The 12,303-nt window shown below is 40.5% G+C and overlaps 1 protein-coding gene across 1 annotated transcript in view; it reads left to right on the top strand.

Annotated features, from left to right (window-relative positions):
* DGKI (diacylglycerol kinase iota) overlaps window positions 1-12,303 on the top strand; it is a 414,447-nt gene that overhangs the window by 203,044 nt on the left and 199,100 nt on the right. Inside the window, 2 exon segments of the mRNA XM_040643960.1 lie at window positions 736-807; window positions 4,012-4,128. Of these exon segments, the coding sequence (XP_040499894.1) occupies window positions 736-807; window positions 4,012-4,128 (189 nt within the window).

The following is a 12,303-nucleotide window of genomic DNA, read 5'->3' on the forward strand; positions in this document are numbered from 1 at the left end:
ATAGAAATGGATGAGCTTTGGGAAGGCTAAACAAAATTCTTTGAGCATTACTGCCTGCTTCTCTCTGGTAATTATTTAAGGGACAAGCAGCCACCAAAAAGCATCTCTTCCGTTCTTGATGGAAAAGTAATTCTGTTTGTTCATTTAAGAGGATTGTGTTTGCTATTCCATTAATCTCATTGCTTCTTGCTAGTGAAGAATAAAAATTGAAAGCTGCTTGTTTTGAGTCCCAAGGGGATGGTGAAAGTGTGTGAATTTCCGACGACACCCTTGGACGCTTCCCAGACCTTGACTTCCAGGTCCTAACTCTGATACTTAATTTCTCTCTTTGTGGGCTCTCAGATGTTGAGGTTGGGCAGCCCCTCTGAGATGGATGCCCATCATTACAAAGAACCACATGACCCAATAGTGGCTTTTCTTTTGCTTATAATAAAAACCTGTCTGAACCACATTTATTTGGGGGAAAAGAAACAACTCCTTTTGTGGCTGACTTTGAGGAGTCAGTGGCACAGAAAATACTGGGGTCTCCTCTCACACTCCAGCTGATTCAGGAGGGCGAAGTTCTTGGATGGCAGAGGGTGGAGGACATAAGTGCTGAATGTAGCCTTTGCAGTCCCTTGAGACACCTTGAGTGATAGGGCCACTTTTGGCTTTACTTCATTGGACTTCAGAGGGCAAATGCGTGCTGTGATTGAAGTGGTTTTAAATTCTCTATCTCTTGTCCTAATATCCCAGGGCTTCCAGCAAAAATTCTCCTTCCACAGTAAAGAGATTGTGGCTATCAGCTGTTCCTGGTGCAAGCAGGCGGTAAGTTTGGGGACAAAACGAAACAAAACGGGCTTATGTTTTATCTCAGTAGACTTACATCGTTACTTGAGTTGCTGTCTGTAAGTGGAAGGTTATTCTAATTTATTATTTCTCTCACATAGGATCCTTGAAGGAAGAAAGATTAAAACTATAGAACTATAGCTTATATGACCTGGGAGAAATGATAGAGATCAATTAACCCTTTCCTTTATATACACTGAAGCCTAGGATCAGAGACTGGGAAAACCTCCCCTGGTTCTAACCCTGGGTCTAGAAGCAAGGACTTCTCACCCCTAGACTGTATTTCTTCCACTACACTAGATTGTTGATTACTCCTCTATGGTTGGAAGTTGCAACATTAGATAATCCCTCTAACACCAGAATCCGGCCATGTTGGTTCTTCTGTTTTTGATGTGGGCGACTTTCTTATGGGGTAGTGTTGGGTTAAGGAGTAGTCTCATACCCTTCTTTAGGCTTGGCTTTTGTTACAGCTATGTGTATGCTCATTGAAATGTAGCTCTTCTTTACATTTGAGCATATATATTCATTAGGATCCAATGGTAGTTTCCCTGTTTTCCTCTTTTATCTATACTTTGTCCATTTTTAACAACTCTGTTTCAACCAGATGGTTCATTTTCTTGTTTTCTTATGAAACTCTTCCTTTTTTAACCAGACCATCTTAACTCATGGGTTGGCAGACTATGGCCCATAGACCAAGTCTGACTGCTGCCTATTCTTATAAATAACATTTTATTGGAACACAGCCATGCCCATACATTTATATATTGTCTATGGCTTCTTTCATGTCACAACAGCAGAGTTGAGTAGTTGCAACATGGACAGTACGGCCCCCTTAAAGCTCATCTATTTACTATGTGGGCCTTTTATAGAAAAAGTTTGTGGACCCCTGCTCTAATCTCTCATTTCATCTACTTTGTTGAATGACTGTATAATTGGGACATAGAGTCCACTCATTGCACAGACAACCTGAAAAGAAAGGGCTGCAGTGTTCCAGGTAAGTTAAGGGTTTATATGAAGACTTCAGCCCTCTACACACACCACATTTGACTAGCCAAAAAAGCCCACAGGGCAAGAACAGATGCATTTAGTTGAAACACATAAAATTGACATCTTCGTGGGTCAAAAACTTTTGAGTTTTGAGAATTTTATAAAGTTTGACCTAATCTCTCTAGCATAACTTCCCTAGGTCCCCAAGTATCAGGAGAGCCTACTGTTACTAGGTAGGGATGCATTGGTCTGGAAATCTCAGTGCTCACTGTATCCCTATCATCAACATTTTCTAGGCATTTTCATTTCCTTTCAGTTAATTTTTACACAAATAATCTTTGTGCTTATGTTCAAGAACATGCTGACAAAGGTAAGGTCATCCTAGTCCTTGAATGAAACTGTACTATCACGACAGTATGTCCACCTGGAGACAAAGAAGCTCATTCAGGTTCCAGGCGTCCCTGAGAATATCTGTGCTGCCGGTTTCCCTGACCTGTTGAGGCCCCATGTGTGGGAGAGCATCACTGGTAGTTTGAGCTCCTATAGACAGTGTCTACTCCACCCCTGTAGCTACCAGCCTGTGGGTAGATGGTTTATCCAGGGTCCACTAATTTGGGAACTCAGTCCCACTTTACGTGGTACGTATGTTCTCTTGTCATTAATTTATAGTCCAGTTGAATCTGATTGTAGGTGATTTTGCAAGAAGTAAAGATGCAAAACATCTTAAGACAAATTACCTTGGTGATAGATTTTAACCCTACAGGTAATCCCTTCTAGGATATCTGATGTCCAACAAGTGCTGTCTATAGGTACTTTCTGCAGCAAGAAAAAAAACCAAACCCCCCCCCAAAAAAACTGGGTTCAAGAGCTGTTTTGGGGGGGGTTAGTCTCTGACTCCCCCTTGTAAAAGTTAGGCACTTCTGGACAAAGCTCTTAGTCTGTCTACATTGGCTATTACTCAAGTATAAGTTGAGAGTTGAAATAGGTCATCTCAGAGATCTTGGCCATTTTAGAAAAGCAGTGGACGTACATTTAGGGATTTATTTGAATTGCTAAAAGAAAATCAATTTTTGAAGAAAGTATTCAAATAATATTTTCTAGTATATCCCTGTTTGCAGATGACAAATAACTGGTTGTAGGGGAAATTACTAACTTATTTTGCATTCATACTTAATTGGTAATTTGCTACAGGATCATGTAAGGATAGGTAGAAATGAAAACAAATCCCCTCTGTGACATAATTGGGGTGGCCATATTTGCCAGGTTTCCTGAGACAGTTCTAATTTATGTTTGTTGTTCCAACATAATTATTAGCAGTGCTCCCTTTCATTCTTAAAATTGTTCCCGTTAAGATGACAAAATATGGTTCCATTAAGTATAATACAGTAGAAACGGATGTTAAAGTTCTTAAAAATCACTGATTAAAACTTTAAGGCCCACAACTATTGTATAATGTGGATTTTGTTTATTAGGCAAAAAATCGTTACTGCACATCATTATCACTTTACACACAAAAGATGATGGTCACTCAGTCCATTGGTACAGAGTTAAACCACTAATCCTGCAGTATTGTTATGATCATCAGTCTATATTTACTTCCTTTCAAAAACAGGAAGCCTTTTAGACTTACCAAGTGTAGTTAGGGTCATTGCATTTTTTAGCAACCCCAGACAAACCCAGAAGAGGCAATCTCTTTGTTTTCTCTTGGATTAAGAACTCTCTAGAAAAGACCTCTTGCTTCTTTCCTGGGTTTCCAAAACTAGAAGGACTACCCAAGGTAGATTTACACCTATGATTAGAAAAAAGAGAGGCAGGTGGGAGAACCTTTCTGCTTGCCTTCGTTGCCTCCCCCGCGTTATCCCACAAGTCTGTGACAGGTGCAAGTTAAGTGCAACAAAATTATATCCCAGGTTAGAATTAATAGAACCCTCGAGACCTCGGTATATAAATATCCTATTAGAAGCTTATAAAGTTTTAGCTGGCCTTGACCTACAAGATTGATTTCTTTATCAGTTTGTAAAGTGGCATGAGCTCCCAATCTGGTCCCTCCATCTGGGGCTGTTTGGGTGGTGATAAGGAGCATGTGTCTTCAGGGTCCGCGAGGCTGGGTGAGTGCCTGCACGGGTGTTCGTATTCCTTCTTGCTTTAGCGGTGCCCTTCACCCGGGATTGTTTATTGGCCTATTTTTCTCCTCAGTTTCACAATAAGGTGACCTGCTTCATGCTGCATCACATTGAGGAACCCTGCTCCCTGGGGGCTCACGCCGCTGTTATTGTCCCGCCCACCTGGATCATTAAGGTGAAGAAACCTCAGGTAACTTCTGGGACCCTGGTGCTGCTGGCCCAGTGCAGAGAAAAAGGAACTGCTGCTTCTTGCTTTTCTTGCCCTGACTCTTTGTTGATGGTTCCGAAAATCTCTGCTCACTCCTCCCCACAGCCCCATGCTTAGTTTCCCTAGTTCATCCCATTAGCCCACCACTTTACTGCAGTTGGGCTCTCTCATGCAACCAGCCTCCCTTTCCTGAAGAAATCCAAGTTCCACAGCAGGAATGGTTCCTTCCCATTCATGTGCTAATGATGTTCTCTTTGGGTGTTCTCCTGAGTTCATTAAATACCAGTGGTGGGTGCAGCTAATTCTTACACAACTCTCTTCTCTTCCAGCCTGGGCATCCCCAGGGAGTGAATGTGAGGGCAAACTGTGCAGGCTTCATTGTTTGGTTGAGATTACCACCACTTCCAACCTGAACGGCAGACTGTGGGTCATGACCTTCCTAAATACACAAGGCCTGCTCAGAGAGCAACACTCTTTTCTTAAGGCAAAGTAGAATTTATCCTCTTAATACCTAATCTCATTCTGTATTCAATTCTTGTTGTACATTCTGTCCTAGAGCGTCTCTGCGATGTTCCGGGAAACCTTAGCGGTTTCTCAACAAGGTCGTAATCTTCCATAGCGAAATTTCTACCTTCATACAGTACATCTTAGACCATGAGCTCCAAGTTACGGGATGGCAGACTCCGGGGGAAAGATGATACCTCTCCTAGGGATGCAGCCACCTTAGGGTGTCCTGTTGAATGTAATATCTGTAAAAGAGAAGGCAGTCCCACGTTATACGGTCTTCAAAATCATCATGCAGTTTATTCTCATTGACTCGGTTTTATTTCAAAAACTGGTGGATCAAGGACACTGTTTTGCTTTGTGTGTTTTACATAAAGTTCAGCTTCTGTGGGCGAGCAACATTTAGTAAAAATATTTCCTAGTTAGAGTCCACGAAAGCCCATGGGAAATCTCTTCCATAGGCAAGTGCAATATCTATACATTAAAAAATGGGGAGCCTAGCTTTTTCATCTTACATTTTAGAGCTGTTAAATGAGTGGCCCAAGGTGATAGCAAGTGTAGAACTGTGTTTGAAATTCCAGTACTGATTTCCAATTTACTGTTAATTCAAAGTCTCTAACTTTTTGCTTCTTTGGTTCCCCAATCCCTAAAATTCAGTAATCTCTCTAAGAGTTTTATATTAAATATTCGGTTAAATCAACATGTTTTCATTGAACACCTTGATGGTATTAAGAAAGCTTCTAGGCATTTTTATGTAATGCATGATCCTTGCTCTGGAGAAATGCGTAGTTTTCTCAAGGAAAGATCAGGGAGAGTCTCATGAAGGAGGTGAGTTCTATTCTACCTCTTCAAAGATAGGTGGGATTTAGATCGATGGAGAAGAGAGCAAATAGCAGGCAGGAGAACGGTATGAGCAAGGGTGCTGTGTCCAAAATTATATTCATAGGGTGTGAGACTACATGGGTGGTGGTGTATTTCTGTGATGTTGCTTTCAAAAGAACAGGATTTCAGATTGTTCACTCTTAATTCTAAGACTGATCAGTGAGTTCGGGAGCTCTGATTCTAATCCACTATCATAAAGCTGTCCATCAGCCTTTCACCATTTTATCCATTAAGGATTATTACCTGAATCTATTATATTAGAGGTTACCAAGAGGTGGTTTTTCCAATTTTTACTCTTCTTTATTTTCCTGATGGTAATAAGGGAACTAAAAAATAAAGCTAATACATAACAGATGCTTGAGTGTTTACCTTTGTTTATAAATTTTCAGAATAATAAGTTAGCACCTCAGCAATGTTATTAGTTGGCTAAGGGTGGTGGTGGTGGCTTTTGGAGAATATCATTATGAATTATCAACTTGCCTCATGTGATATATGTATAAAATGCGATATATGTAAAGTATATGATGTCTCAATCCATTGGCATCATTTTTTTATATTCATATTGTTTCATATTTGACCAGTTAGACCCCCTTCCAGATGGTTCTTGTCTCCATTTTTCATGAGCCATGAGGGTTTTGATGCCTTCCTTGGTTTCAGGAATCATATCTTGTTCCAGGATCATCTTATGCATTTCCTGCCCATACCGGGAAACAGCCATTTCTCCGAGGAATCTTGGATACCTTTAATGGCGGATGGTATTACAGTTCACAGTCTGGTTGCTAAAGTCCAGATTGTTTTCATCACACACCCTTTTATTGTCCTTCTGTGATTCAGAAAAGTGTAATAATAAGAAAAACTAACATGTACTGAATGCTTTTATATGTATTAGGAAATATTTTAAGTACTTCACATTCGGTATCTCATTTTACCATCAAGTACTCTATGAGGCAGGTATCCTATTCCCATGCTGTAGCTGAGGAAAGTGAGGAATTAAAAGTTAAATAAATTATCCAGAGCCATATAGTTATTTAATAGTTTGAGGTAACATTTGAACCCAGGAATTGTGATTCTGGAAACCAAGCTCTTAATGATATGTCATGCTGTTTCACTGTCTTATTATAGCAAGCCTTGCTGAGTCACATATCTTTAAAAGTTTTGTAGTCCCTCCTCCTATGGGCCCCAAAAAGAACTTAATGAATTAACCAAATTCCATTTGAAAGCCAGTGTGTGATGAGTGTGGGGACAATACGGTAGTGGTTAAGAGCTCTAGCTTATGATCCAGACTGCCTAGATTCATAAACTTGCTCTGCTGTTTAATAACTTGTGTAATCTCAAAGAATTTAAACTCTTCGACTTCTCATCTGCAAAGTGTAAATAATACTCGTACCTAACTACAGGGTTTTCATGAGGACTAATGAGCTAAAAAATAAAAATAAAATACCTAGAACAGCACCTAGCTCATTGTAAGACTTAATAAATGTTAGCTCTTGTTATTTTCCTTATTGAGTACAGGGTATCAAATGAAGTTCTACATCAACAGATGAAAACCAATAACAGAAGTTATTGTTCCCTGAGCCATCTGTATTACACTGAGAGACGAAGGGAAGAGAAGGATTCTCATGGGGACAGAGGCAGAGTAGGGGGCCAGAGTCGGGTGTCTGGTGTGCTCTCGAGTGTACCTTGAGATGCCACCGTAACTATTGTATGTTACACTATAGTGGGACTGTGTGACCACTAGCATGATCCTTATCCCATGGGAGAGAGTTAAGAGCTATTCATTTACTGAACTGAAGAACTGAAGAAGACCAGGTGAGTATCCACAACCACAAAGTGAAAGGAGGAAGAGAATCCCGCAAAATAGGGGGTGACCTATCATAGCACAGAGTTTCATTATGAAAAATGGAAAGAAAAACAGGACAGTCGTCAGTGTTAAATTCTGTAGGCATTAAAAAATAACGAGGATTGAGAAGAGTCTTTGTGTTTGGCTCTAGATCAGTGATGACCATCAAAACTATAGTTTGTAGAGTGTGGGTGGCAAGCTGCTACTGATGGTGTGGAAGCAGTGAGATAAAAGAATTCACTGGAAACATTGAGAAATGCTTAAAAAAGAATTTGGAAATTAAATGGAGAACAGCAGACAAAATGTTTTTCCTACTTGTAGAATTTATGTATATTTTTTTCTGCATATTTCTGTATGCAAGGACACTGCTTAAAAACAAGAAGATATTCTTAACTGGGTGAAGTAGACATTTAATTCCATTCACAGATGCCATTATATGCAGCGGGAGGTCCACAGATGAAACAGATGTTCATCTGATGTCCACAAAGTGTATCCTCCCTAGGTGAGAAAATTGATACAACAAACTAAATCTCTGGGCAGGGAGTTTGTGGATTCTGGAAGAGGAATTCAGCCACATATAAATCCCTAATAAAAAGAGTGGTCTTCATGTATCTGGAAGGTTTGCCTTGGTCATCAGCATGCATCTTTTAGGACAGATATACACAGGGTGGTGAGAGGAGGATGCCCACAGGCTGCTTGAACCAGCCATGGTCTGTGAGAGGCCAACACGTCTAAGGCATTGAGTGGTAAGCGTGACCCAAGATATAGCAATGAGGTAGAAACATGAAGAACTGTGCGATTTTGGTTGTGGAGATTGTTGGAGGCTAAGCAGAAAATGCTGTTTGTGCTTGGTCTTGAAGGATGTAAGGGGCCTCACTGGGAAAAAGGATGAAGAAGGACAACACAAGTTTATAGAACATTCTGAGAACAACTGTTAGGGTGGATCGCCAAATAAAGTCAGCTTTATTTGTGAAGCTTATGTCTAAAAAATGACTCTAGAGAGAAAGAAACCTACTTGAGTGTATAATGGTCAGGAAAAGCAGGTTGTAAAGAGGTGGAATTAAGTTGTATATTTTCCATCTCTGTTAAAAGATGGCTGGCTCTGAGTAGATCATCGCTCTGGGACCAGCTGTGTGAAGCTTGGACGGTAAGGGGAACAAGGGCTGGTCTGGCTGATTTGCTGGGTTTCATCACCAAATTATTTGGAGGGACCTAGAAAATAAAAGATGATGGAATTTAGATGACAGTCCAGAAATAAAAGAGAACCAAATTTTAAGAATCAAGCACAAATCTGTTCATATATTTAAAGGCAAAGTTATATTTAAAGTTACAGATGTCAGTGTTTCTCCTCTGGACTGAAAATGTTAGGGGATAATATTTTGACTTGATAAACAAGTTAAAGATGTTGAAATACTAGTGCGAGTGCTTGGAGCTGATGGAGAAAGACCCACGATATGTGAATTTTTGTGGGGTCAAGTTATAGGAGACTAGAGATGTGTGTTTTTAATAAATGACATCATCCTACACATAGTATTTTAAAACTTGGCTTTCCTAATTAAAAAAAAAAATCTTGGGGAAAAGTCTGTATTAATACATCTAGATTTAACTCCTTTTTAAACTGCTATATATATTCCATATTATAAATATACTACAGTTTATTTAGCCAACTCCCTGCTGGTGAAGATCTGTATTGTTTCTAATGGTCTACTTAAAAAAAATGCTGCAAGCACTTCCTTCCTAGCCCGTATGGCTCTCTCCATGTTAGTCCTTATTCCTTACGATTGGATAATGTGAAAATGCTAGAGACCCAGGACATGTAATAGCCAGGATCAACCATCTCTCTCAGAATTGCTCCAGCCATTTCTTTTGGTCAGTTCTGAAGGTTAGGCAATACTTGTTGTGATTTAACCAAACATGCCTGAGAAATGGCATAGAACCTGTCCTTACCTTTTGGAATTCGTTTTATTTCTCTGCTTGCCCATCCTCAGAACAACTTTTTTTTTTTTTAAAGATTTTATTTATTTATTTGACAGAGAGAGAGACAGCCAGTGAGGGAGGGAACACAAGCAGGGGGAGTGGGAGAGGAAGAAGCAGGCTCCCAGCGGAGGAGCCTGATGTGGGGCTCGATCCCAGGACCTGGGATCACACCCTGAGCCGAAGGCAGACGCTCAACGACTGCGCCACCCAGGCGCCCCTCAGAACAACTTTTGTCCCAGCGGTGCAGCCAGAGCAGGGCAGCTTGAGAACACTCCTAGAGCTGACGTCCATGCCTCTCCTACCACCCATCAGAGGTGTGTCCAGCATGTGATGGCAAAGACTTCATTTGGGATGAAGAAGTGTGAGATATCTTCTCTTTAGAGTTATTATAGCCAGTCCTTTGGGATCCCATAATGTGGGGAAAGCCCTGAAGACTATTAAGAAGTAGTTAAGTTTTATTCCCAGTTGAGTGATTTACCCATAGGCATTTTTTTAAACAGCCCAGGAAGGGGTCCTGACTATGATAGAGACTTGTGGTAGGATTATTTCTGTAGTAAAGTAGTACTGCCCCAATACCCGGTACAAAAAAACCAGAAGCCCTTATCTATTCTTAGGACTTGTACACAACAGTGGGCACAGAATGTTCAGGGGAAAATGCTGTTAGAGTCTGAAAAATGCAAAAATCCACACGAGGGTACAGCATTTCACTGTTGGGGTGCTGTTCAGCTTGCCAAGTGAACCCTTCGTATTACCGAGTTAGCTGCCCTTGAGAACAGGGATGTTCTGTTGTAGAACACAGCACAAGCATTAATGGTTTCTTGAACAATACCACCAGCAAGTCTACAAAATAACTTTTTGGAATAATTTTTATGTTCTTGAAAAGCATGCTATTTTAACTCTCACCACAAGACTGACCCAGGCAGGGTGAGCAATATCTTAGACTAGCAAGACTAGCTGACTCGTCTTGTCATGGCTGAAACACAACCCAAATCTGCTTCCACATCCATCTGTTCCTCATTGGATGATGACACCTTCTAAAAGAAGTTCTGTGTTGAGACCGAGACACATATTTACACACGAACAGAAGGAAGCCTCGGGGATTTTGAGGTGTGCTGTGAAATCCCAAACTGCTTATCTTTTGCTATTTGGCTATCCATAGGGCCGTAAGCTTACTCCGAGCTCACATAGAAACATCCAGGTACTGTAAGTCAGCCACTGTGCTTCATCTGGGCCCCCTTCTTGTTCTGTGAGATGAGAAAGCCCCCACGTGCCTTTGGCTCCATGAGTCTCAGAGGCATTCGTAATTGCTGCATCTGTGTGGAAAAGGCCATATTGTATGTCTGTTCCTTATTAGAGCTGAGTTCCTTGCCTGCTCTGTTTTCAGACATCCCTTCTTTTGATGTGTTTTTCTAACTCTGTTTCCTAAACATGCTTGATCAGCAGAATCGCCTGAAGAACTATGATTTCGGTGATCAGGCAAGTTTAGGGAACAATTTTAGCCTGATCCATGAGACTTCTCTCTCAGAGCTTAGTTATTGAGCCCTGCCAGGAACCGAGGCCTATAGTGTGTTCCTGAAAGCACTTGGCTCCCTGCGTTGCTCTTGGCAATAAATGAACTAAAACAACAAAGGAGTTAGGAGACAAGCATTCACTTCTGCAAGATCGTTTCTAAAATCAGGAAGGACTCAGTAAGTGTTGTGAATTATAATATTGATTCATTTCAACAATGATTTGAGTGCATACTATGGGCCAGGCATTGGTGCTCGGTGCTGGGGATATGCAGCTGTGAACGAGGCAACTAACATTTATGGAAGCGCTTAACATGGGCCAAGACCAGGCTAACTGCTTCACATACCTTTTCTCCTTTTAACTTCACAACTGTCCTGTGAGGTAGGTATTACCACCTTCATTTTAAAACTAAGAAACTGTTATTTGAAAAGCTTGACTGACTTGGCCAAGGTCACAGATCTCGTAACCAGAAGACCCAGAATTACTACCCAATGTGTCCGATTCCACAGGTCATGCTCCTTATCCCATTGAAATGATGCTTTAGTGCCATATGTATGTCTCCTCACTTTTCCCTTTGACTTCAGAGGTTCTCAACTCTGGCTGCAGACTAGAATTGCCTGGGGAGCTTTTAAAAAGTATCTTTACCTGGGCCTCACTCCAAATAAAGAGTATTTGGAGGTCCACACATCTGCATTTTTAAAAGAACTCTGGGTGAGGCCAGTGTGCAGTGATGGGTTGAGACCCACTCAGTATCATTAATTGTCATCCTAAGAGTTTCTAGCATTCTTCATGGGACATTTGGCTGATTAAGTGTTTATGGTTTCCAGGTAGTTTTTCTTCCCATTTAAACAAAGTAATTAACATGTAGGAAATACTTTAATAATGCAAAAGTTTCCCCAAAGTGGAACATGGTAATTGATCAATTTAAATGGGTCTAGAGCACCCATGAGCTTCTGGGTCTCTCTCTCCTGGTGAGACTCAGAACCTGAGAAGTCTTTTAATCTGATGGGGGAAGAAAGCTTTGGGATAAATGGTGGTTCAAGAAAGTTCCCTTCATCCTTAATGAGCACTGGCTACAGAGCAACATAATTTTTTTATGGTCCAAATGAAAATAAAATAAAAAGTTAAGTAGTTTCAATCTTGGAATTTGAATGTGTTCATATACATACTCGAGACTAAAGTTTGAGTGCGGTAAGAAAAAAATACCCAGGAACCTAAAAAAATAGATATCTAAGTTTCTTGAAGCTGTTTGAAAAGTCTTTATCTGCTTAAGCTATGAATGTGTATATGCTAATATAAACTTTAAAGTTAAGAATTCTGTGTTTCAGGCTTTCAACACTTTGTTAAACATCTATGATGTGATAGTAACATCTTGCCTTTGTGAAGACGGCAATCTAATTATTGACTCTCCACTAATTAAACCAGTGAGATGTGACTGTCCCCTA

Source organism: Ursus maritimus, unplaced genomic scaffold (genome assembly GCF_017311325.1).
Source record: "Ursus maritimus isolate PB19 unplaced genomic scaffold, ASM1731132v1 scaffold_3, whole genome shotgun sequence".
NCBI lineage: Eukaryota > Metazoa > Chordata > Mammalia > Carnivora > Ursidae > Ursus > Ursus maritimus.